The sequence below is a fragment of the Cinclus cinclus genome, chromosome 19, assembly GCF_963662255.1.
Source record: "Cinclus cinclus chromosome 19, bCinCin1.1, whole genome shotgun sequence".
In the NCBI taxonomy this organism is placed as follows: Eukaryota; Metazoa; Chordata; class Aves; order Passeriformes; family Cinclidae; genus Cinclus; species Cinclus cinclus.
Genome location: NC_085064.1, coordinates 10,137,646 through 10,159,561, shown reverse-complemented (window position 1 = coordinate 10,159,561; position 21,916 = coordinate 10,137,646). Strand labels below are relative to the sequence as shown.

Genomic DNA, 21,916 nt, shown 5'->3' with positions numbered 1-21,916 from the left:
CAGTGGTTTTGCTCCACAGCCCCTTGCTTGGTGGCCTGAGGACTTGAGTGTGTGCCACCAGCAGCACAGACACGGCTGGGAAGGTACAAACTCAACCCGAGGGAGGCCACAGCAAGCTCTGCTGCAGGCCAACACATCCCACCAGGTGCTCTGCCCCCTGATCTGCCCTCGTGAGTCTCCACCTGCAGTGCTCTGCCCCACTCTGGGGTCCCAGCAAAGGAAGGACCTGGAGCTGCTGAAGCAAGTCCAGAGGAGGCCATGGAGCTGCTCCAAGGGCTGGAGCCCCTCTGCCCTGGAGCCAGGCTGGGAGAGCTGGGGGTGCTCACCTGGAGAGGAGAAGGATCCAGGGAGAGCTCAGAGCCCCTGGCAGTGCCTAAAGGGGCTCCAGGAGAGCTCGGGATGGACTTCAACATTTTTATCCACACAAATCCTGCCTGCTCTGGGTTCTGGGCATGGATGCTAGCAAAGTGCAGGAATGACATGACATGAGGCAGTTCTCAGAAGATACTGAGACTGGAGGTGTCAGAGAAAGAGGCAGAAGTTACAAACACATTCATGGCTGGGATCAGTCCCTGCTGCTGCCAGCAATGGTTATTCAGACATTGGGTGTATTTATAAAGGATGACCTCATTGTTCATGAAGCTGGCATCACATCATCCTCTGTTCCTCAGCATTACATTCTGGGGCTGGAAAAGGTCTGAGCAGCCTGACTGGTTTTCAGTCTGTCCTTCTTCCCTGAAGAAAGTTATCCTCACTCAAAGGAAGGATTACAAGAGGCTTTCTCCTGCACACTCCCTCCTCAGCTGCTCGAGCAGAGCCCAGACCACATCCTGCTGGACCCCAGCAACTTGTGCTCTGCCCTAAAACTCACAGGCAACAGATCCAACAGAAACTGAATGGCTCTCTAACCAAAATTTCACATCTTCAAAAGAAACACCACTGAAAAATCAATGTATTTCCTTCCTTCCTCCCTCCTGTAGGCGATGAACTGAGCCAGAGCTCTACACTGGGATTGAACATACCAGGTGAGGAGCTGGAGCATTCTCCTTCTCCCCCACAGGGATGTCTCAGGAACAGGAATGAGCATCCCTCCTGCAGCTCCCTAGGGACCCTCAGTTCCCTCCTTCCCTCCCTGCAGCTGCCCCAGAGCCTCTGCCACCACCACAGCAGCTTTTTACTGTAACAGATGCCCAGAACCTTCCCAGGCAGAAATGAGCCAAAACACTCCTGACCATGGCCCAGGGCAGATAAGGTCTTGTCCAAAGCAAACACACAAGCCTGCCCAGCATTACATATTCCATTAAGTATTAGGAAATAGCACATTTACTCCCAGATAAAGGCAGCAGAACTAGCCAGTGCTGGGCTGGGAAGCCAGCTAGGCTGTTTACTGCTGGCAGGAGCAGCTGCCTCTCTGCTGGGGGGGACCCTCATGACCTAAGAGGTTGTTTCCACCTCTAAGTGCATTAATCCTGACATTTTCCCTTTTCCCCTTTTCCTGGTTGCACTGCCAGATAACATCGAAGCACAAGACACAGCTCAGCACAGGGCAGATAAGATCTGTCTGGGCTGTTCAGGATTTGCTTTTGCTCTTATCCCTAAATCACCTCGTTTTATCAAAGAAAATAATCACCTGCACAGGTCCTGGCACAGAAACACACCCAAATGTCAGGTCCTGTCACTGGGTGGGCAGCTCTGTGTTGCCACACTTCATCCCTGCTCAGGTTACCCGATATCTTCCTCCCTCTGAACTTAACATTAAATAATTAAAAACAAATCCATAAAAATTGAAAGTTTGTTATGGGAAGAAGCCGAAGCCCTTTAAATCCCACCCCATTGTAAGAACAAGTCCTCGTGGTCCAGCTCATCTTTTCACAGGATCCACAAACAGCAGGAAAGAGCTGCAATTATCCACTGAACAAAACATCCCCTACAGTTGAGAGTGGAAAATTCTCCTGGCTGCAGAGCTCCAGGGCTGGGAGCACCCAAGGCACGAGGCCTGGCACCCACAACTGCTCCCTCCTGCTCCCCAGCACTCTCCCCATGGCTCTGTCAGCCCCACACTCAGCTTTCTCTGGACACTGCCCCACCTTAGAGACAGCACCAGTTGTGTCCTCTCCAGACAGGGAATGCTGAGAGATTCATTCTCCTCCAAGAGCTCAGCTCTCCTAAGGATGCATACACAGCTCATCCTGAGGGCATCCAGACAGGCCAGGGTGCAAGCACAGCCTCCCGGAGCTCCCAAATCCATGAGCAGACAAGGGGTATTTCCACATGGACCTGGATTCCGGCAGTGCCCAGTCCTGCCACCATCTCAGCCCACTCTTCCCACAAATCCAAACATCCCCAGGGAGCTCCAGACATCCCATACACTCCTGTCACAGGTGTGGTGTATGCTATGAGTTTACGTTTCAAAGGTTTTTTGAGAAGAGCTGGCCCAGAGACTGCCAGAGACCTTGCAGCAGCCCAGGGCTTGAATATTCCCCAAAGCTGGCACAACCAGCTGCAATTCTGCTGGCACTGATGTGAGCCACAGGCATCCTCCCTCCTGTGGCACTGAAGGGAGTCTCAGAGCAGGGGCTCAGCTCTCCCAGCAAGGCCTCATGGCCGAAGAGGAAAGCACACCATAGACGGGCCCAGGGACACGTGGGGAACCACGATTCTCATAGCTCTTACACTTTATCTTCTCACCCTGGCCTGGGTGAAATCCCCAGCAGCAGCCTCTGTGAGCTCCACAGACCTTCTTACCTCATGGCATGCTCCCCTGTGCTTCTGGGTTTGAGCCACAGTGGGAAGATGATCCCTCCCAAAATCCCTGGGCTGCTCCTGCCCTCAAACCATGAGCCCTTTGCAGGGTTTGACAAGGATTTGATGGTGCCAGGAAGACCACCTTAGAGCTGGGTGCCCTGAGCAGCAGTCCCAGCACAGGGACAACTTACCCACAGCAGTGCTGTCTTCCTGATACACCGGCCTCAGCAGCTGTAAGGGACAGAGGGGACACGGTCACCTGCAGCTGGCCTCAGGTACAGTGACAACAACAAGAGTTAAGGTGCCAAACCCAGGCAAGCCAAAGCACTTCAGAGGGGAAAACGCCATTTTTGCAGCAGAAAATGAGAGCAGTGATTTGCAGCGTGGTCTTGTGCAGTAGTTAACACACCCCACATCTTCCCCATATGCCTGGGGTGAGCCCTCAGGGAAATATTTTAGGAAAACAGCAAAAGCTCCACCAAGGGACAGAGGTGTGGCTTGTAAAACTGGCAAATATTTAGAGATTATGCTGGATAAGACTGAAGCAGGGGCCAGGAGAGGCTGCAGCACAGAGCCACGTGCAGCCCCCAAGCCCTACCTGGCTGCCAGGGTTCAGAGGAGCCAGGATGATGTAGTTCTGGTCTGCAGCAGAGGGCACCCGGGACAGGGCTGGCAGGGTGTTCTGGCCCCGCTTGCCCAGCTCCGTGTACCTGTCCCAGGTGTGCAGCCCCAGCCCCTCGGTGCCATCGTAGAGGATGTGGCAGCTGCGGCGCTGCTCCGCCTGCACGGGGCAGTTCTTCTCCCGCTTGTGGGGAGGGGACTGCAGGTCGTAGGAGGATTTGCAGGAGGACCTGCGGGTCATGCCCTCGTGTGCTGGCTTCACCTGAGGCACCAGCCTCCACACCAGGAGGATGATCTCTGTGGGACAGTTCCTGGGATGGGAAATCAGATGGGATTGATGGGGTGTGGAAATCAGGGCTGGAGCATCCGTGTCCAGGCATGAGCCCTGCAGCCCTTCCTCCCTCCAAAGCCTCTGCCCCTCTCCCATGCTCCCCAGCCCCTCCAACCTTCTTTCTCCTCCAAAGAATTCTATCCTGCATCCTTCCTTCTCCTCCAGGGAATCCTTTCCCAGTATCCTGCATCACTCAGAGCTTTCCCCTTCCCACAGTCACTCAGTGCTCCCACTGCCCTGCCCTGGGCTCCCTCAAACCACCTCTCCTTGCCCTGGGGCTTTTGGGGAACACTCACCGGATCTCGTGTGCCAGCTCCACACATTTCCAGTGCTCCACAGGCTGCTCGTTCAGCTGCAGCACCGTGTCAAGTTGCTGCAGACCTGCCTTCTCTGCTGGGCCACCTGAGAGGGACAAATTCCAGTCACCTGCCAGGCAGGAGGTTGAGTGGGAGGAGAAGCCCTGGAAGGTTGGAGGCACCCAAAGAGCTCCACAGTTTGCACCACTCACTCCCCCAAACCCCATCTGACACCCAAACCTGAAAATGAAGTGGGGTCAGCCAGCCTGGAGCTTCACCTTGCAGCACATTCACACACAGAGCACCAGCACAGAGCCATTAGGGCTCCCTCTGAGCTACTGCATGAAGTTCCTGCGTTTCCTGGGGTGCAGTGGGGAGCAACAGGGCACACTGGAGACACCAGTCTATCCCACAGGTCCACAGCAAGAGGATCTTCTCAGGGAACTGAGGATTCCCACAATCCTGCTCCCCTCTGACCTGTTTTCCCCCCAAATAATTTCCAAAGGTCACCCAATCAGACAGACAGTTCTCAGATCGGAGAAGGAAGGGAACAAAAATCTCTGGAAGTTACTGAAAAACACTGCAAAATAGTGACACAGTGCTAACCCAGGGGCTTCTGGCCTCATTAGAGGCAACAGAGAATTCATTTAATGAAGTTTCTTGGAGGTACCCAGAGTCCTGCAAGGCATGGGAGCTCCAGAATTACAACCAGCTCTGGAAAGCAAAAAAAAAGAGCAATAATTCCTCCACATCAAGAGGGTTGAAAAGTATCCAATCTCTTACCAGAGTCCACTGCCTGCACACGGACTGGGGAATCACAGCAGATTGTGAAGCCAAAGCCATCAGTGCCCCGAGGGATCGTGATCTGCAGGGAGACACCGGAGCCTGTCAGGTGGGAGAGCAGCCACTGTGTGTGGTGATCCCCCCTCTCTCCCACACTGCCCCACACCTCTGGAAATGCTGGCACATGGCATTTTAGAAATGGGGAAGGGTTGTCATTGTGACCCCCATGGATAAAGGGTGCTAAAAGGCAGCGCCAGTTTGAGCCAAGGGTCTTTGGAATTCCATAAAAGGAGAGTTTATTTAGCACACACTATGCTCTCAACTTTTCCAAGTGTAAGGAAAGTTGTGAGAAGCCATTGGAAAGGAAAACCTGGCAGTCTGTCCCTGACACTGTCTTCTCTAAGCAAGTCACTTAAACATTTCATTTCCTGTTGGAGAATACAGAAATAGCAGCACTCCCCTGCTCCGGAGGGAGCTGCAAGCTCAGCATGCTCCTGTCCTCCAGACATCTGTGTGCATCACACTCTTCCCTGGGCTGAGTATGTTTTCCCCTGCTGAGTTTGGAGAGGATGGATGCTGGGTTGATTTAGGCTCATTTCTCCTCCTGATTTGAGGAGCATTGAACTTATTAATAAAATGATGCCTATTTTTTTGATGTTGGCTTCCAGCAGCAGCTCAGCGTGACAGATCCTGTAAATACCTGATTAGCCCCCAAGACATTAGTCAAGATGCTTGTTTCACTGACAGAGAGAAGAAAATTTTAAAAACCCAGCATCTGACCTGTATTATTTTGAGAGCAAACAGGCAGAGGAAGATGGGGAATTCAGCAGAAACTGCCAAGGAAGTGATATGGTTCCTCACTCCTTTACCATGGGAGGGCAAAGGCAGTGAGATTTCATTTCCCTGCACCTTGTCCCTGCGTGATTGCTCAGCATAAAATCAGGCTTCAAAAGAGAAACTGGCTTTCCCTGGCAGGATCAAAACACAGATCCAGTCCCACTACACTGACTATTTTTCTCTCTGGAGTTTGCTGGTTCCTCAAAGAGGTGGCTCTGCATCTTTGAATGAACCTCACAGCTCAGTCTAGCCAGGAGTTGGACTCCATGGTCACTGTGAGTCCCTTCCAGCTCAGGATATTCCATATCCTTGGATTTCTTCTCCAGCACCAAGCACACCTCAAGAGCCAGCCCAGCATCTCTCCCACCACAGAGACCCCACAGGCATTTCCCAGCTCAAGGCTTCCCCCGTGTTAGGTCTCCTTCTCCCTGAGCTGGCTGTCCTTGCCCCTCACCTGCCCTTGTGCCACTGCAGCTTCTCCCTGCTGATGCTCCTCAGTTCCCACCATCATGGCCATCACAGGCAGTGATTGCCTATTTTTTGTCCATTTTTGCTGCTATACACAGAACTAAAGAGCTATGAGCATCTGCCATGAGCCGGGAGGTGGGTGGGGAGGCTTGCTGTACCCAAACTTTGCCAAAAAAAGCAGAGGAAATTTTCAAATTAAAGACTTGAGGAGGTCTAAGAGACAAAGCAGAGTCAGTTGTTATTCAGCCAAGGCAGACCAGCTTTCCTGCATGAGATGGTCACTACAGCCCTGGAAAAAAGGGGGCAGTTGGGTTTGGAATTCCACTGCTTTTGTAATTCCCAGTATTTACTGTCCCTCACAGCAGCTTTGGAATAACCTGAATGATGAGCTCAGGAGCAACGGGAGAAGCTGACCCTGAGCTGGGAATCCCAATCCAGACCACGGAGAGAATATTTCTTTAAAATGCGGAAGACTGGGACCTGCACATGGAAGAGCAGCACCTGGCATTGTGCACTGGGAGAACTGGAACCAGCACAGCAAACTACTCCTCAGGAAACAAGTGCTGTCAGCTCCCAAAAACATTTAAAAAGAGGCAGTAGCAGCCTGCTGTGCTTGCTTCTTCTCTAGTAAGAGGGAAATTAATTAACACCTTGCAGCTTAAACACTGTTACCGTTAGCATGCTACCTGCAAGTTGTACAGTAAATACATTTTTTTATATTTACATATATTATATATATAAATAATTTCTGTATATTTAAAAAGCATCCCTCTCTGCCCATTTCTCCACTGCAGCAACAAGCACCCATGTGAAGACGCTTTCCCTCTATCCTCACTATAACTTACAAATTGCAACGATATCCAGTCGATGCCTGACAAGCAGCACCCACAGAGCTCAGGTAAGAGAACTCCCAGACACCCAGAAAAACACCCAAGGCTTGCAGCCACAGGCTGGCACAGGGCTCGTGCCAGGGGAGATACAGACCTGCCTGTACCTCCGCTCCGAGCACACCTTGCAGAGTCCATGGAAGCGGTTCATGGCTGGCACCCCCGGCTCGCCGCGAGCCCATGAAAACCCCGCAGTTCCCGCAGTGATCCCGGACTCCTCGCAGCGCACGAGCGTGGAAGGAGCCCCAGTCAAACTGGCATGACCGCCCATGGGAACCCAGCTCCCGAGAAGAATGGCAGGAAGCCACCTTTCACCTCCCCAGCCCCTGTGAGCGCTGTATGCCGCTTTACGATAAGCCAGAGGCTTCCTGAAAACCCTCACTGACGAGGAAGGGAGAGAGTTTTATATTAAAATTCCTGTCAACTCTTTAGTATTCCCTAGTCCCAGCTCTGTTGATGTGGCTTTTGTTCCCGTGGCATTCTTCAGGCGCACGGAGCACTTTGTTATTGCGACGTTCTCACAAACACTTGGAGGATGTTTGAGCGGCGTTTCACAGGCACTGGCTGTGAGAGCCTTGCTCCATGAAAGACACGACTCCACACTCATAAAAAAAAATCAGAGGTTTGGGTTTACAGAAGCAAAAAAAAAAAAAATAATAAAAAGCAGAGTTTGTTTTTGAAAGCACAGACCCAGAGGATATGCACGTCCCTGTGCTTTGTGCTCATAAAGTCACCAAGGGAGAAGCATCGAGGTCAACTGAGCTGCATCCATGGTGGAATTTGGGAAATAAAGGCCAAGAGGAACTCTGAGCACAGCCAGCAGCAGGATATCCAGCAAGGCTCAGCTGCCACACTGCCAGAGTTGGGCACAACTCCTTGGAGAGGAGGTTCCAACAGAGAAGAAAACATCTTCCACACTCCTACACGGGGATGAAAAAGGAGGGAAGGCTGGAGGGAACCCAGAATCCAGGTTCTCTTGCACAGTAGCCAGGGTGGCAGGACCAGGGAGGTAAAGGAAGGAGCAGAGGAGCCTCAGCATTCCCAGGGGAGCCACAGTGGCAGAGCCTTCAGAGCATTGTCCTGGGCTGGGGATGGGGCTGGGGCTGGGGCTGGAAGGAGGAGCAGCCTTCCTTCCCAGCCACCACCTTTCAAGTCAGTGGCGACTGCCGGAGAGGAAGGGAGGAGAGGGGCGCTGGCTTTGTTTGTCTTGCTCAGCCCTGCGCTGTAAAACAAATAACTGCAAATGCAGCTGAGGGAAGCACAGGGCGGAATTCGGCACAGATAAATCACGGGGCCACCCGAGCCCCGTTTCCGATGCAAACCATGTGTTTGTGCTCCCATTTCCCATCCTTGCCTCTCCTATAAATCACCCAGGCTCCACCATGGGCCTTCCCCTTCCCAGAGCACACGGTCCTGGAAGGAGGAGAGGAGCAGACGTGGACAAGGAGCCACGGAGCCGGGCAGGGGCCGATGCTGTGGAGCAGGAGCCTGCCAGCCCCAGTCCCACCATCCCAGCGCTGGTGCTTTGTCTTGAGTGGGAATACACTGGAAAAACAGGAGGTCCCAGAGGCAATGGGGGTAAGCACCCAAATCACCCCCCTCCACCAGCTGGAGCCTGACTGAGGTAACAAATTGCCTGAGACAGCTATGGTGTAACAGGGAGGTGACAGAGCTTCTCACCTCAGCATCACCCTCTCTAAAATACTGTCCCTTGGCTCATCTGCCAACCCTCATGCAGGCACCCGACCCCACATCTTCCCAGGGCTGGCTCACACCCTGTCACACCCACCTTCAGCTGCTGCAGGGTCACAGCATCCTGCCTCTCCTGGGCTGCACTTGGACTTCCTGGCTTGACTTCTGAAATTATTTCAAAAAGAATTTTTAAAAAGGAAAAGGCCCCATGAGTGTGACAGCACATCTGACAATCCCACACTGCACACGAGGCCTTTTCACGTCATGGGCACATCCCCTCCAGGCAGCAGCTGAGAGTGGCTGCACACCTGAGACATGGTGACACTGCTGTCCCACCCTGCCCCATTCCAGCCTCTGCTCCTCCACACCCTGCGGCACTGCAAGGCCAAGGCAGGAGAAAAAGCTCCCAACCATCCAGCACAGACCCCAGGGGCAAAGAAAGTGTGGCCACAGCAATGAGCCCAAAGTCTGAGAGGCAGGAGGCAGCATGAGAACAAGCCAAGCAAGAGGGACAGATGTGGCTGCAGGGCTGGGGTCACCACAGAGCCCCAGAAGTGAGGCTGAAGGGGAGAGCAGGGACTATTGAATCAGCCAGGATCTCCACCCCACAAGATTTTGGGATCCCAGTGCCCACTGAGCACCACAGGGCTGAGCAGTGCCTGTGGGGCTAAGGCTCCTCCATACACAGGCTCAGACACAGGCATGACTCCTCTTCCAAGCCTTGCCAACACCCCCTGGGATATTCCTGTGGTGGGACACACCTGTGTTCTGCTTCAACCTCCTCATGGCCACCTTCAGGTGCTTGGTCCTGCCCAGGTCCTCCCCGAGGAGGTAATACCAGCCACTGATCTCCTGTGGGGAGGGAAACAGCTGTGCATGCAGGGGCAGATGCTCAGCCCCATTTCACCCCAGCCAGGGCTGGAGCTGCCCCAGTTACAGCACACAGAGGTGTCCAGACCTGCCCACACACTCACAGACTCCTTCCCTCAGCAACAGCTAAAACTCCATCCTCCCTGCAAGGGCAGAATGAGCAACACTGAAGCAACAAGATTCCAGGTTTTTAGAGGGATATCCAGCAGTCTCATGCAGCAGCCAGGGGACAGGACCTCATCTCAGCCTTGCTGAGGTCCCAGGAGCACCACGTTGTTTTAAAAAAGCTGCACCTCACCTGTCCAAATTTCAGAGGAGGCCATGCTTAAGCCACCTCTCACCCACCTCTCAGGCCACCCTCACCAACAGATCCTCTTTAGTCTCCTGACATGAAGAAAATGTCCACACCTCAGGTGTGGAAATTTAAAATATCAAGGAGCGTTTGGACAATGCTCTCAGGCACCAGCTGGGATTGTCTGTGCAGGAGTTGGACTTAATGATCGCTGTGAGTCCCTTCCAGCTCAGGATATTCTGTGATTCTCTGAGCTCAGGGGATGGAGTAACACCGCCACAAAACCCCTCAGCTTGCTGAGATATTCTGCTGCTCAGGGACAGAATCTCTCCCCACTGGCCACTGGGACGAAGCATACCCATGCTTTGGTGGCCACGGGAGCCCTGCAGAGGAAGGCAGAGCCAGCTGTACTAACAGCAGCAGCCAGGCTGGGGCAGCAGAACTGTGACCAAACCCACAGCAGCAGGGACAGCAATTCTGGCACGGAATTCCTGCAGGAACTGCCAAAAACCTCTGTGTGTGCCCTGTGCCCATCAGCACAGTGCTGGGGATCAGGCAAACCCCTGAACGTGTCCCACCATCACACCCACTCACCCACGTGTCAGATGTGACCCATGCCAGGCTGGCCCCACGTCCTGTGTCTCCCCCCCTGCAAAGTGAGCAGCCAGCATGTGCTGGGGACATCTCTGTGCACCCCCAATTGCTGCCACTCAGTGCCCTTGCTCAAGGGATTGACATCCCCTGTTCCCCCTCTCTGACAGCCTCCCCACCCATCTCCAACAACCACACGAACTCCAGTCACACACTGACTATCCATACCGGCACTGGGAGCAGGGAACTCCCTAGGTACCTTCTCCCATGCTGGGAAAAGCCTGTTTTCATCCACCCACCCAGCCCAGAGACCCCAGAGAGCCATGCCCCAGCCCTGCACCCTGCACTGGGACACAGAGGTACCTTGTCCAGGGACAGGAGGGACTTCACACCAAAGCTCATGCAGCCGATCAGTTCACTCCGCCTGCAGGACAACCAGAGTTCAGGGACTGTCAGCACACACCTGTTGAAGCACCAGATCTCCCACTGCACCCCTTTTCAGGGAGTCTCCAACTATCCCTGCCCATGCTGGATGCCAGGCAGTGCCCAGGATGTGCCCCTGCCCTGTGGTTTGAGCAGGTACGGTGTAAGCACATGGCTCAGCTGCAGCAGGGCAAGGAGGAGCTCAGCTGGAGCACCCTGGTCACCTCCAGCCCTCCTGGTGATGGCAGGAGCTCAGCCAAGGAGACAGGCGGCACTTCCCTGGGCTGGCAGCACAGCCTGCAAGGTGCCAGGCCACTTGGTGCCCCTCGCTGCATTGTCCCCAGAGGGAGGGGATATCCCAGTCCACTACAGCCCCACCCAGCTCTGGCCAACACAGCAGGCACGAGTGGCTGCAGGAGTTTAAATGCTGACCCAGATGATGGCTACTAAGCAGCAGCAATGGCCACAGAGTGCCAAGGGCAGGGTTTCCTGCCCATGGTGCTCACCAGCACTGGCTGCCCACAAGTGTGAGCCCAGCTGGGACATCCCTGTCCCAATCCCTTGAGCAGAGCAGCCCTGAGGTCAGGGCTAGCCCTCAGGGCCCAGGGCCCTGGAGGAGCTCACATGGGGTGACCACAGCGGGGGGAAGGGTCTCTGCCACAACAGCCCCATCTGAAGAGGATTCTATGACAGCTGGCAGCCCCTTACCTGGAATTCCTCTCTCTGTTCCAGACTGTGACCAGGAGTCGCTTCTGCTCATCCTCCTCTTGCACAGGGCTGTAACAAGAACAGGGCACAGCCCATCAGCCTCCCCAGGAGTACTCAGCAAGGGCTGCCCTCAGGCACAGGCTCCTCAGCCTCCTCACAGCCAGGTCTTCTCCTCCAGTCTCTGCATAGAGCACTGCAGCACCTCCCCAAGGAGCAATCTGCTCATTTCTGGCAGACACCTGAAAGGGGATGTGACCTCTCCTGGGCAGGTGCAGGGACACCACTCATGCAGTTTCAGGGGAAAAATAACTTCGCAGGACCATACACACCCAACATCCTAAATGCAAGAAACAAGCCATAGTTCATGCTCTGAAGCCATCACCCTGTGCCAAATCAACCTCTGCATGGGTCACAGGGCTGGCACAGTCTCCACAGCAGTGACAAGCTCTACTCAAACACTAAGTCATGCAGCTCATTTCCCATGCAGAGACATGCTGGAGCTGTAGGAAACCCTTTTACCTTCCTCATTCACACTATTGCAGGTGCCAGGTCTAGGAAATGGAATGTGTTTGTCCAACTCCTGCCCAGCAAGAAAGTCACAGCATGCAGGAGCAGTGCTACTATGCTGTGTGTGCTGACAGCTCTGCATAGCTCTGCCCAAAAGTTCAAGGCACTTCAGCTACAAATACCAGCAGAATAATGTCTGTCACTCCTCATCTCAGCAGCAGAGCTGCTCAGGCGTGCCGAGTGTTTATTAGAGATCACAAAGCAAAACCAAACACAGGGTCCTGGCATGGGGAGGGAGCCCTGGCACATCAGGCATGGGGTCCCCACTGTTCTGTGCGACATGGTCCTGACAGGTGGCCCAGAGGTGCCTCTGCCCTGCCATACTCACAACACAAAGTGCTCGTGGAACACAGGATTTTTGCTGTCTGGCACAGTCCTCGTCTTTTGCCTGCACTTCCAGTCAGCATCTGGCACAATGGACATCTTTGGGAGGAAAACAAGCAGTGTGTTAACATTCCCAGAGCATGCACCGGCCCCAGCTACCGTGGCAGGAGACTGGCACAGGTACATGTATGGATGGCTGAGCACAAAGATCCTGCTGAGCCCACGTTCACGGGTGGTTGGCATCACTTCACCCTTCTGCCTGTCAGGTAATCGCATTACAAAACTACTTGGGGCAGGGGAGGGAGGGAAAAGAGCAGAAAAAGCAAGGAGTGATGTACACAAGTGTAGTTGACTGGGGTCTGACTCGCAGTCCCTCTCAGGGTAGCTGCTCCCTGTACTGTGCTCATCCCAGCAGGACACCCACCCTGTGCTACAAACATCCCCACCAGGCTTTGGGCACCCACTGGGACATTAATTCTTGCAACTAATGGTTGACACAGCCCTCAGCAGGGACCTGTCCTCCCCTTTTCTACTTCATGCAGACACAGACAACAAAACCTATGAGCTGTCCAGCACTGGGCAAGAGCCCAGGCAGCTCCCTGAATGCTGGGGATGCTCTTCCAGAGCAGGATGGAGAAGGAAAGGGAAGGAACAAGCAGTGCAGAGCAAGCTTGGAAGAGCCAACCACAAAATTCTCACAAAAAAGCACAAAGCTCCCTGAGCAAAGCCCTAGAAGAACCCACCTTCACATACGAGTCACATGCACGGCATTCTGTTCCCATCAGACTTTTTGCTTCCATGACTGGAAAGGAAATGAAATGGTCACATCCCAAAGCAGCAGGGAAGGCGTCTTCCAACCCCACACTGCTCTGCTCTGTAGGGTGATCCCTCCTTGTGGGGCAGAACCCACTGGGTGCCCACAAACAAGGGCAGGGGTTTGTTGTACTTCCCGTTGAACACCCCCGTGCTATAAATACAGGATGTGCAAAGGATGTGCCAGGATGTGCCAGGGATGTGCCAGGATGTACAAGAGGTGTGCCAGGGATGTGCCAGGGACATGCCAGGGACCATCACTCACACCCAGCTCACACTGGGGCTGCTCCAGATGAAGGGATTTGGGGTAAAGCCTGTGCCAGACCCTCAGACAGGTGTTTCCCAAAAAAAGAGATAATTCTGACACTCCCATTGGCCTCTCTGATAATCACCATCAAAACACTCATTGAAGAAATATTGCTGGAGTTTAAAACTGCAGCATTTGGAGGTAACAGAACAGTTTTTAAATCCTGGCAAATGTGGCAAAATGGTTTTGGCAGAGACAAAGCATTTCAGACTTTCCTTCCCAAATGGCATTTGCCTTTTTTCTCTTCATATGGAATAAAAGAAAATAAATTTATATACATGGGTGCAAACACAGTGTTCACCCTGAAATGAAGGTCTCTGGAAAATTCAGTTTGGTCTCTTAATGAAAGAGCTCCCAACTGCACCACAGAGCCATTCCCAGTTCCAAAGTTGTTCCCAGAGTCATTGCCAGGAAGCTCCAAAGAGCTTTAAGGAGGAGCCTGGAAGTGCTGTGTCCCCCACCAGCCCCCTGTGGCTCTAGGGCCACTTTGGGATGCCCCAGGGACACACTCACCGTGCAGCACCAGCATCCGGCCCCGCACCTCGATGGACAGCTTCAGCTGGCCTGGGGACAGGAGAGCACAGGTGAGGACAGGTGAAGGACAGGGTGAAGGACAGGGTGAAGGACAGGAGAGCACAGGTGAAGGACAGGATGAAGGACAGGTGAGGACAGGTGAAGGACTCACCCACCCCACAGCTGCAAGGCTCACACAGGGCCAGGCATATCCTGCCTTCCCAGCCCAGGCAGGGAGCTCAGGGGGAACTTCCCAGCTCTCAGAGGGTCAGGCTGGAGAGCAGCACTGTGTGCCAGCCCAGAAACCCTCCAGGTCCCAGCCCATGGGCAGGAGGTCCGTGCTGGGAGAGCCAAGGTGTGTCCTGCTCAGTGAGGACAGAGCACCCAGGGCAGCACCCCTGCTCTGCCAGCCTGCTCACACCCGTTCCCTTGCTTTTCCAGGCAGTGGCAACTCTGCATCAGCCCCAAAATCCCCCACAAGGCTCAGACTGACATGAAGGCTCAGCCCACGGTCTTTGTCAGGGTCTGGGTGTGATGGTTAAGGGGTACAGGATGAGTTGCCTCCCCTCTGAATGTCCTCCCTAAAGGTTCCCTGGGAGCTGGGCCTGCCAGCTTCAATAGGATGTGCAGATTTTAATGGCAATGAAGGGTCTCTAATCATGTCACTGTTCTGGATCAACCCAAAACTAAACATTTCCCAACACCCCTGGAGAATCCAAAGCCTGAAACCATCACTGCTATAATATTTCCCTTAGTCCAAAGCAAAAGATTCCATTTTGACTTCTTCCCCAGTTTACAAAACACAACAAACAAATGAGTAAATATGATTTACAGGCGAGTAAACATAAAGTACAGACACACAGACATCTTGCAAGTTAAAACCCAACATTTCATTTTCCCAAAGACACACCCAAGGGCTGGGGCTTGCTTGGGAGGGGATATCTGATGGGATTGTTTAACCTGAAACAATTCAGAGAACACATTTTTCATTCATTAAAAAATAAAAGGTCCAACCTCTGAGCAGCTCACGTGTGCAGAGACACGTGGAAATGGTGTCTGTGTGCATTTGTACAAGTGCCAGGTGAGAATAAACACGGGAGCTGAGTGGGATGAGTTAGGATAGCTCTAACATTGTCCCCCCAGTGTCATTCTCCCCCTCCAGGCTTTGGGCACAAGGCTGGAGCCCCTCTGCTATCTGCAGATCTCTGAGGCTGTGGGAACCCTCTGCCTGCTCCACTGATAGCACACACAGAAGGAAACTGCCCCAGTGCAGCCAAGCATGAGCAGGAGTCAGGGGGAATGAAGGGACAGGGGAAGGAGAAGGGAAGTTTTTGTGCTGGGTAATTTGGGGGAATGCCAGTTTGGGGACTGTCCTGTCCTGGGGATGGCTAGGGCTGCTCCTGGGGAGCTCAGGGGCCACAGCTTTGAGCAGTGAGGGATGGGGTCACCCCAGCCCCATGCTCTGTGTGCGTCACTGATGTGGGGACAGGGCCCCTGGCACAGCACCAAGGACAGGAGAACAGGGAGAAGAGGGGTAGCTCTGCCTTTTTGGGGAGAAACACAAACTGGCCATAGTAGGGTTTGGGAGTTCAGGTGCTCTCCTCTCTTTGAGGAACAGAGGACATTTCCCTCTTTATGCCATTTGCTCCTGAGTGTCTCCCAAGCACATGAAGGGACAAATCACAACCCCCAGCATGCCCCAGCCCCTGACTGACCCCTGCTCAGGCCTGGGAGACACTCACTGGCTTGTGCAGGGCCAGGGTCAGAGAGGGAAGCTGCTCCTGGAAGAATGCTCCAGCTGCAGCTGGTGGGAGGGATTTGCTGTGCCAAGGTCTGTGCTCAGACAGAGCTGGGGCACTCTGTCAGATGAGCAGAGCAGTGATCTGGTGCCAGACCTGGGTAGGCAGGAACACAGTCAAGGCAGGTTCATGGGCTGCATTCCCACTTCAATCCAAGTTCAGAGGGTCAGAGAAACCTTTTCCCCTCTATTTATCTCCTGGTACATCCCTAACAAGGACTGAGGGAAACAAGCTCCAGCAGAGAGGCCCTGACATGTCCAGGTCCTCTCTGTTAAATAAAGGTTAATATAAATTCAAATAAGTGCAGGAAGAAGGGCAGAGGGAGAACCCACATGCAGCTCCTGGGTGAATACCTCATCACAGAGCAGGACTCAGCCAGGCTTGCAGGGATGCAACACAGAGAGCTCCCAGCCCCATCCATCAGGACCCACAGGGCCAGGAGAGGCAATTCATGCCAAGAAACAAAGCTGGCACAAGGAGAGCAGGGGAAAATGGGCATGAACAAGCACAAGATGGTAATCAGCCAGGTTCCCACCCATGAGAGTTAAGTTTGCCAGGCTAAGGTACGGACAGGACAACCTCCTATGGGAGCAGACCTAGCAGGGAAACCTGCTCCTTACTGATGGTCTCTGACAAATGGAAAATTTGGGGTTCTTCTTAAATGCTTTTCTGCTTTACTGTAGGAAAAACTGTTTGCCCTGGTTGGGCCAGACAAGAACTATCTGTGCAAATGCCAGTGGGGATTCCTGCCAAAGGTCACAGTGTCAGATCCTGCCTGGGCAGGAGCTCCCCATGGGCACAAAGCACCCCAAAATCACCATCCACAATCTCTGCCCTGGCACCAGCCCTTTGGAAGACTCTCTCCTGGTCACCCTCAGTGAGAAGGTAGTGCTGGCCCTGTCCTGTCAGGCTCTGCAGCTCAGAATACAACTCCACATCTCACCAGTGATGGTCAGCCCTTAAGGGAAACTGCCTGCAGAGAAGATGTTTGGCCTGGACTTGGATACAGAACCACAGAAACCACATTATTTGGCCTATATCCTATAGACAAAAAGTGGAGGATTTCAGTTTTCAAGCTGCCCTCAGCAGTTTGGCACTCAGAAGCCCAAAAGGGGAAGGAGCAGCATCCCTGGGAAGCGATGCATGACCCCTGCTCTGCTCACAAGAACAAGAGAAGCTTTGAAAGAAAACAAAACTGCTGTTTAAAAAGCAGCACCCAAAAAGGCACCCAGCTGCCCTGTGAGTGACACTGCAGCTCGACCATCACACAAGACATTCAAATTCCCTCGGGGCTCGTAGCTGAACCATGGCCGGGCCAGCTCCACCCGCAGAGCCCCCGCTACCAGGGGCCACTCACACCCACGCTGCACACCTGAGGCGGCCACAGAAAGACCCCAAGGAGCAAAAACGAAGCCGGGGCTCTGCCCTAACGAGGGCACTGCTCCAGCCAGCCCTACCCCAGCTCGTGTCCATCCAGGAGGCAGAACGAGCTGGGTATGGGACACCTGGAGAGCCCTTCCCACAGCGCAGCGGCTGAACCGGGGCTCAGGGCGCTCCTTGTTGCGGGCTCAGAGAGGCAGAAGCTGCTGCCCGGCCCTGATTCCTTCGAGGGGCAGCTCCCCAGCCGCTCCCCACGGCTCCTTGGCCGGGATGGCATCCCCGAACCGGGGACATCCCCGAACCGGGGGCATCCCCGAACCGGGGGGCTCCCCAAGCCAGGGGCTCCCCGAACCGGGGCCGCTCTTACCGAACGTGCTGAGGCAGAAGGAGGTCCCCAGGAGGGAACCGGCCCGGCGGGAGCAGAGAGAGACCCTGTGCACATTGCCGGGCTCCATGGCACGACACCTCTAATTAGGAGCTGCAGTAATTGGAGCCGTGCATGCCGAGCCCGCCGGGCAGGGTTTCCACAGGACACGGAACAATCGCCGCAGTTTGAATGGAGCGGCTCCCATCGGCCCCGCGGGTTTGAATGCGGAACGCACCTGTGACCACGTGCCAGGGCGGGGACAGTGTCGGGATGGGGACAGTGCCGGGATGGGGACAGTGCCAGAGTGGGGAGAGTGCGGGGATGGGGACAGTGCCAGAGTGGGGAGAGTGCGGGGATGGGGACAGTGCCAGAGTGGGGACAGTGCCAGAGTGGGGAGAGTGCGGGGATGGGGACAGTGCCAGAGTGGGGACAGTGCCGGGATGGGGACAGTGCCGGGATGGGGTCAGTGCCGGGATGGGGACAGTGCCGGGATGGGGACAGTGCCCTGCCCGCCCCCGCGGACCCCGGAGCCACCCTGCCGATGGTGCCCCAGGAATGAGTTGCTGGGGAAAGGGAAAGCCCTCCCTGCTGTCAGCAATGGCTGGGACTGCCCGTGCGGGTGTGCTGCGCGTCCTCTGCTGTTTAAAGAACTGTCCCACCGCAGCAGCGCAGGGCAGGAGCGCTCACAGCACCCTGGGGACATCACTGCAGGCAGAACTGCTCTGTGAGGGTGAGCCGGAAAGGGGGGATGGCAAGGCACGAGTGACCTGCTTGGCTCTCATGTGTCGAGGAAAGAGGCACTCAGCCTCTCCAAGCGTATGGAGTCACCGTGCAAGACCCCAGAGCAGCCCGTTCCATCAGCCAAGAGCTGGCAATGCACCCCCGGCTCTGGGTGCTGCACCACAGCTCACCGGGAGGTACCAGGGCTGAGCTCCGGAGGGTGTGGAGGAATGATGGAGATGGTTTCTTAGCGGGGAAAACCCTCCCCAAAGGCTGGGCTGTCCCAGAACTCTCCGGGATGAAAAAGAACACGATCTCCCGTGCAGCAGCTGGACACACACCCCCACCACCGCTCTGGCCCACGGTCGCTCCCGCGCCCCTCACTCACCTTTCCCTTTCACCCGGGCACGGCTGATCCTCCTCCTGCTCCCCGAGGCTCCCTGCAGCAGGGATTGTCCAGCCCTGGTCCCTGCTGGCACCGGGGGATTCTGCCCTTTGCCTGCCAGGGAAAGGAGGAGGTGAGAGCAGGACACGGCAGGACAGGGAGTAGGAAGGTACAGCAGGGACATCACAGACTCTGCTGTACTCTCAGTTTTGTGGAGATTTGTCTCCACCTTGCCCCAGACTTCCCTGCGAGCACAGAGGAGAGGAACGATGGCAATTCACTTGATGCAGTGTCACAGCAGGAGACAGAGCTTGGTTCAGAGGGAGTCAGCCCTGGCAGGAGCCCCAGCTGGTGGGGCTTCCATGGCCCTTCCCATCCCACACACCAGGTGCATCCCAAAGGCTCTGCTCAGCACAGTTTTATTTTATTTAAAACAGATGACCAGTCCTGCCAGGGCTTTATTAATCTGTAAGCAGCTGTCCAGGACACTGGGGATGCTGCCCTGAACTGGATGTTCAGAACAGGCTTAGAATCACAGAATGGTCTGGGTTGGAAAAGACCATAGAGACCGTCCAGTTCCATGCCTGCTTCAACTATTCCAGGTTGTTCCAAACCCCGATGTCCAACCTGGCCTTGGACACTGCCAGGGAGCCAGGGGCAGCCACAGCTGCTCTGGGCACCCTGTGCCAGGGCCTGCCCACCCTGCCAGGGAACAATTCCTTCCCAATATCTCATCCATCCCTGCCCTCTGTCCATGTGAAGCCATTCCCTATGTTCTGTCCCTCCATCCCTTGTCCCCAGTCCCTCTCCAGCTCTTCTGGAGCCCCTTCAGGCCCTGGAAGGGGTTCTCAGCTCTCCCTGGAGCCTTCTCCAGGTGAGCACCCCCAGCTCTCCCAGCCTGGCTCCAGGGCAGAGGGGCTCCAGCCCTTGGAGCATCTCTGTGGCCTCCTCTGGACTTGCTCCAGCAGCCCCCTGTCCTTCTGTGGGTGGCCCCAGAGCTGGACTCTCTTGCAAGACTCTGGCTCAGACCAGCTCCAGCCCACCCCTGCTGATGTGCTGGGGCTCACAGGAGGCTCCACAAAAGGGAGAATTGGATGCTTTCCTCATATCCAGCACCCTGACAAAGCCACAGCAGGCCCAGCCCGGCCCTCCTCACTCACAGCCATCCAAACCTGCCACAGGATCCGATGCTGAGACAGACAAAAGTGCACAGACCCAGAACTGGGAGCCTTGGTGGAGAAATCTCCCAGCCACAACACAGAGCAGAGCCCAGTAACTCGGCAGGATCAGAAACATCTGCCCAGGCTTCTTCCACAGAGATGAGCAGGGTAGGATTAGTACAGCTCAGGTGCTTTACACTTCCCTTAACACAGAGCCAGCCTGGAGTCCCAGATTAACTCCCTCAAAGGCCAGTGGGGCAGAGCTCTGTCCCTCACTCCTGATGGAGCCACACTCACAGCAGCTGTAAAACCAAAGGAGCCTGGCCTGGGATTTTGGTGTCAGGATCTGCCCCTCAGCCCATGCCAGCGTGTACCAGGATGGACAGATGGACAGCACCTTCCACACACTGCCCATTGCCTCCAGGTACCCCAAAATATCTCCAGCTCCATCTTCACAGCTCCTAGACAAAGGCAGCAGCTTGGAAAGGCTGTTTGCTCACTAGAAAAGCTGCCTTTTCCCCCAAAGTTTGGCAGGGGCACTGGTTTGATTCAGCTGAACTTCCACCAGCAAAACTGCCCAAAACTGAAGGAAAAGCAACAGGAGGGACACAGAGAAAACAAGGGAGGGAAGGAAGGAGGAATGCTCTGCACACCCCAATCCATCACTGCCACAGACACCTATTGTACCACTGCCATAAATCCAAGCTCCTTTGGGCACTGGTGGAGACAAAAACCACCCCAGCAGCCTCTGCAGCCTCCAGACTAAAAGCACAGCTCTGCTGGGGCTGCCTGTGCCTGCAGTGTCAGCCTGATCTTGGCACCCTGCAGGGGCTTTGGGATGCACCCAGCCAGAGCCAGCCAGCACTGCCCAGGGTCTGCTGCCTCAGGGGGCTTCAGAGCTGGGGAAGGCCTGGCACAGTTTCTGCTGCCAGCTCCCATGCAAAGCTCCTGCTTTTATGGTGGAAAGGGGCCAGGGCCCTCATTTTCCCTCCTTTTCACAGCACAGCAGCAAGGCACAAGCCAGGATGGGAGCAGGGCAATGTGCAGCTCAGTGACCAGTGGGGCAGAAAAGGCCCAGAGCTGAGTTCACTCAGGCTGTGAGAGTCCCTTTCCAGCCCTGGGAATCACCCAGATCCATCCCCATGGATGCTGTGTTGCTGGAGCCCCTGCAACCACAGCTCTTCCCAAGGGAAGAGGCACCAGGCACATCCGTGGGCATAGCTGGGCTGCTTAGCACTCCTGCAGCTCCCTATCACCTTCTGTGTCTCCAGCCACTGGGATCCAGAGTTCAGGGTGGGGTGAGGAGGGGGCCCAGAACAAAGACGTGATTTATTCTGTAATTGCTGCGTGTTTGTCCAGCACAGCAGTGGCCTTTGCTGCCCTCATCAAAATGCAGGGGATGCACAAGCAGGGCAGGACATGGCAGCAAGCAGAAGCATCTGTGAGACAGCAGCAGGAACTCCTGAGAAGTTCCAGTACCTCTGTCTTTCTCCCACCACTGCTGGATTTGATCCAGGGGAAGTTGGATCCCCATTCCCCAGCTGGCAGTGCCAGAGGTGTGGGGGGCAAGCAGAAGGTGCAGCCTGGTGACACTGATCCCTGCAAGTCTGGGCCATCACCTAAATTCTCCTGTCTGCCTGGTGGCCCCAAAACTCCCAGAGTTGCCCTGCAGCCTCTGGAATCCTTCAGGACCTGGTAACCCACAGGGAAGCCACAGCTGTTGGTTCCTGCCTCTCCACCAGGGACTTGAAGCAGCAAGCCCAGGGCAAGGTCTGGTGGAATGTGGTGGGCATAGGAAGAAAAAGGCTACTCAGCTTCTCTGCCCCAAAACAAGATCTGGCTTCCTACATCTGGCACAGCTGCTTTGCAGGTCCTTGAGGAAGGGATTAATGCAGTCACCAAAACCCAGAAGCACCAGGAGGGGAACACAGAGAGGGAAGGGTCCTTTGTTGGCAGGCAGGAGCATTCCCTGCACCCCAGTCAGGATCTCCAGCCTGGAGCCAACCTGGCCAGGCCCACAGACAGTGCCAGTACATC

At 54.9% G+C, this 21,916-nt stretch overlaps 1 protein-coding gene across 2 annotated transcripts in view; it reads right to left on the bottom strand.

Annotated features, from left to right (window-relative positions):
* Nucleotides 1-17,702, bottom strand: part of RGS3 (regulator of G protein signaling 3) — a 66,694-nt gene extending 48,992 nt beyond the window's left edge. Inside the window, exons 1-12 of one of the 2 annotated variants that reach the window (XM_062505398.1) lie at nt 17,615-17,702; nt 14,069-14,119; nt 13,179-13,237; nt 12,440-12,534; nt 11,545-11,613; nt 10,777-10,837; nt 9,422-9,512; nt 8,758-8,825; nt 4,777-4,858; nt 3,994-4,099; nt 3,344-3,677; nt 2,937-2,976 (exon numbers count right to left, since the gene is read on the bottom strand). In XM_062505398.1, coding sequence (XP_062361382.1) covers nt 2,937-2,976; nt 3,344-3,677; nt 3,994-4,099; nt 4,777-4,858; nt 8,758-8,825; nt 9,422-9,512; nt 10,777-10,837; nt 11,545-11,613; nt 12,440-12,534; nt 13,179-13,237; nt 14,069-14,119; nt 17,615-17,702 — 1,144 coding nt within the window. Of the gene's footprint in view, nt 1-2,936; nt 2,977-3,343; nt 3,678-3,993; nt 4,100-4,776; nt 4,859-7,065; nt 7,120-8,757; nt 8,826-9,421; nt 9,513-10,776; nt 10,838-11,544; nt 11,614-12,439; nt 12,535-13,178; nt 13,238-14,068; nt 14,120-17,614 lie in introns of those variants that run through there. The other variant, XM_062505399.1, reaches the window with a different exon arrangement.
* Nucleotides 17,703-21,916: the final 4,214 nt, after the last annotated feature.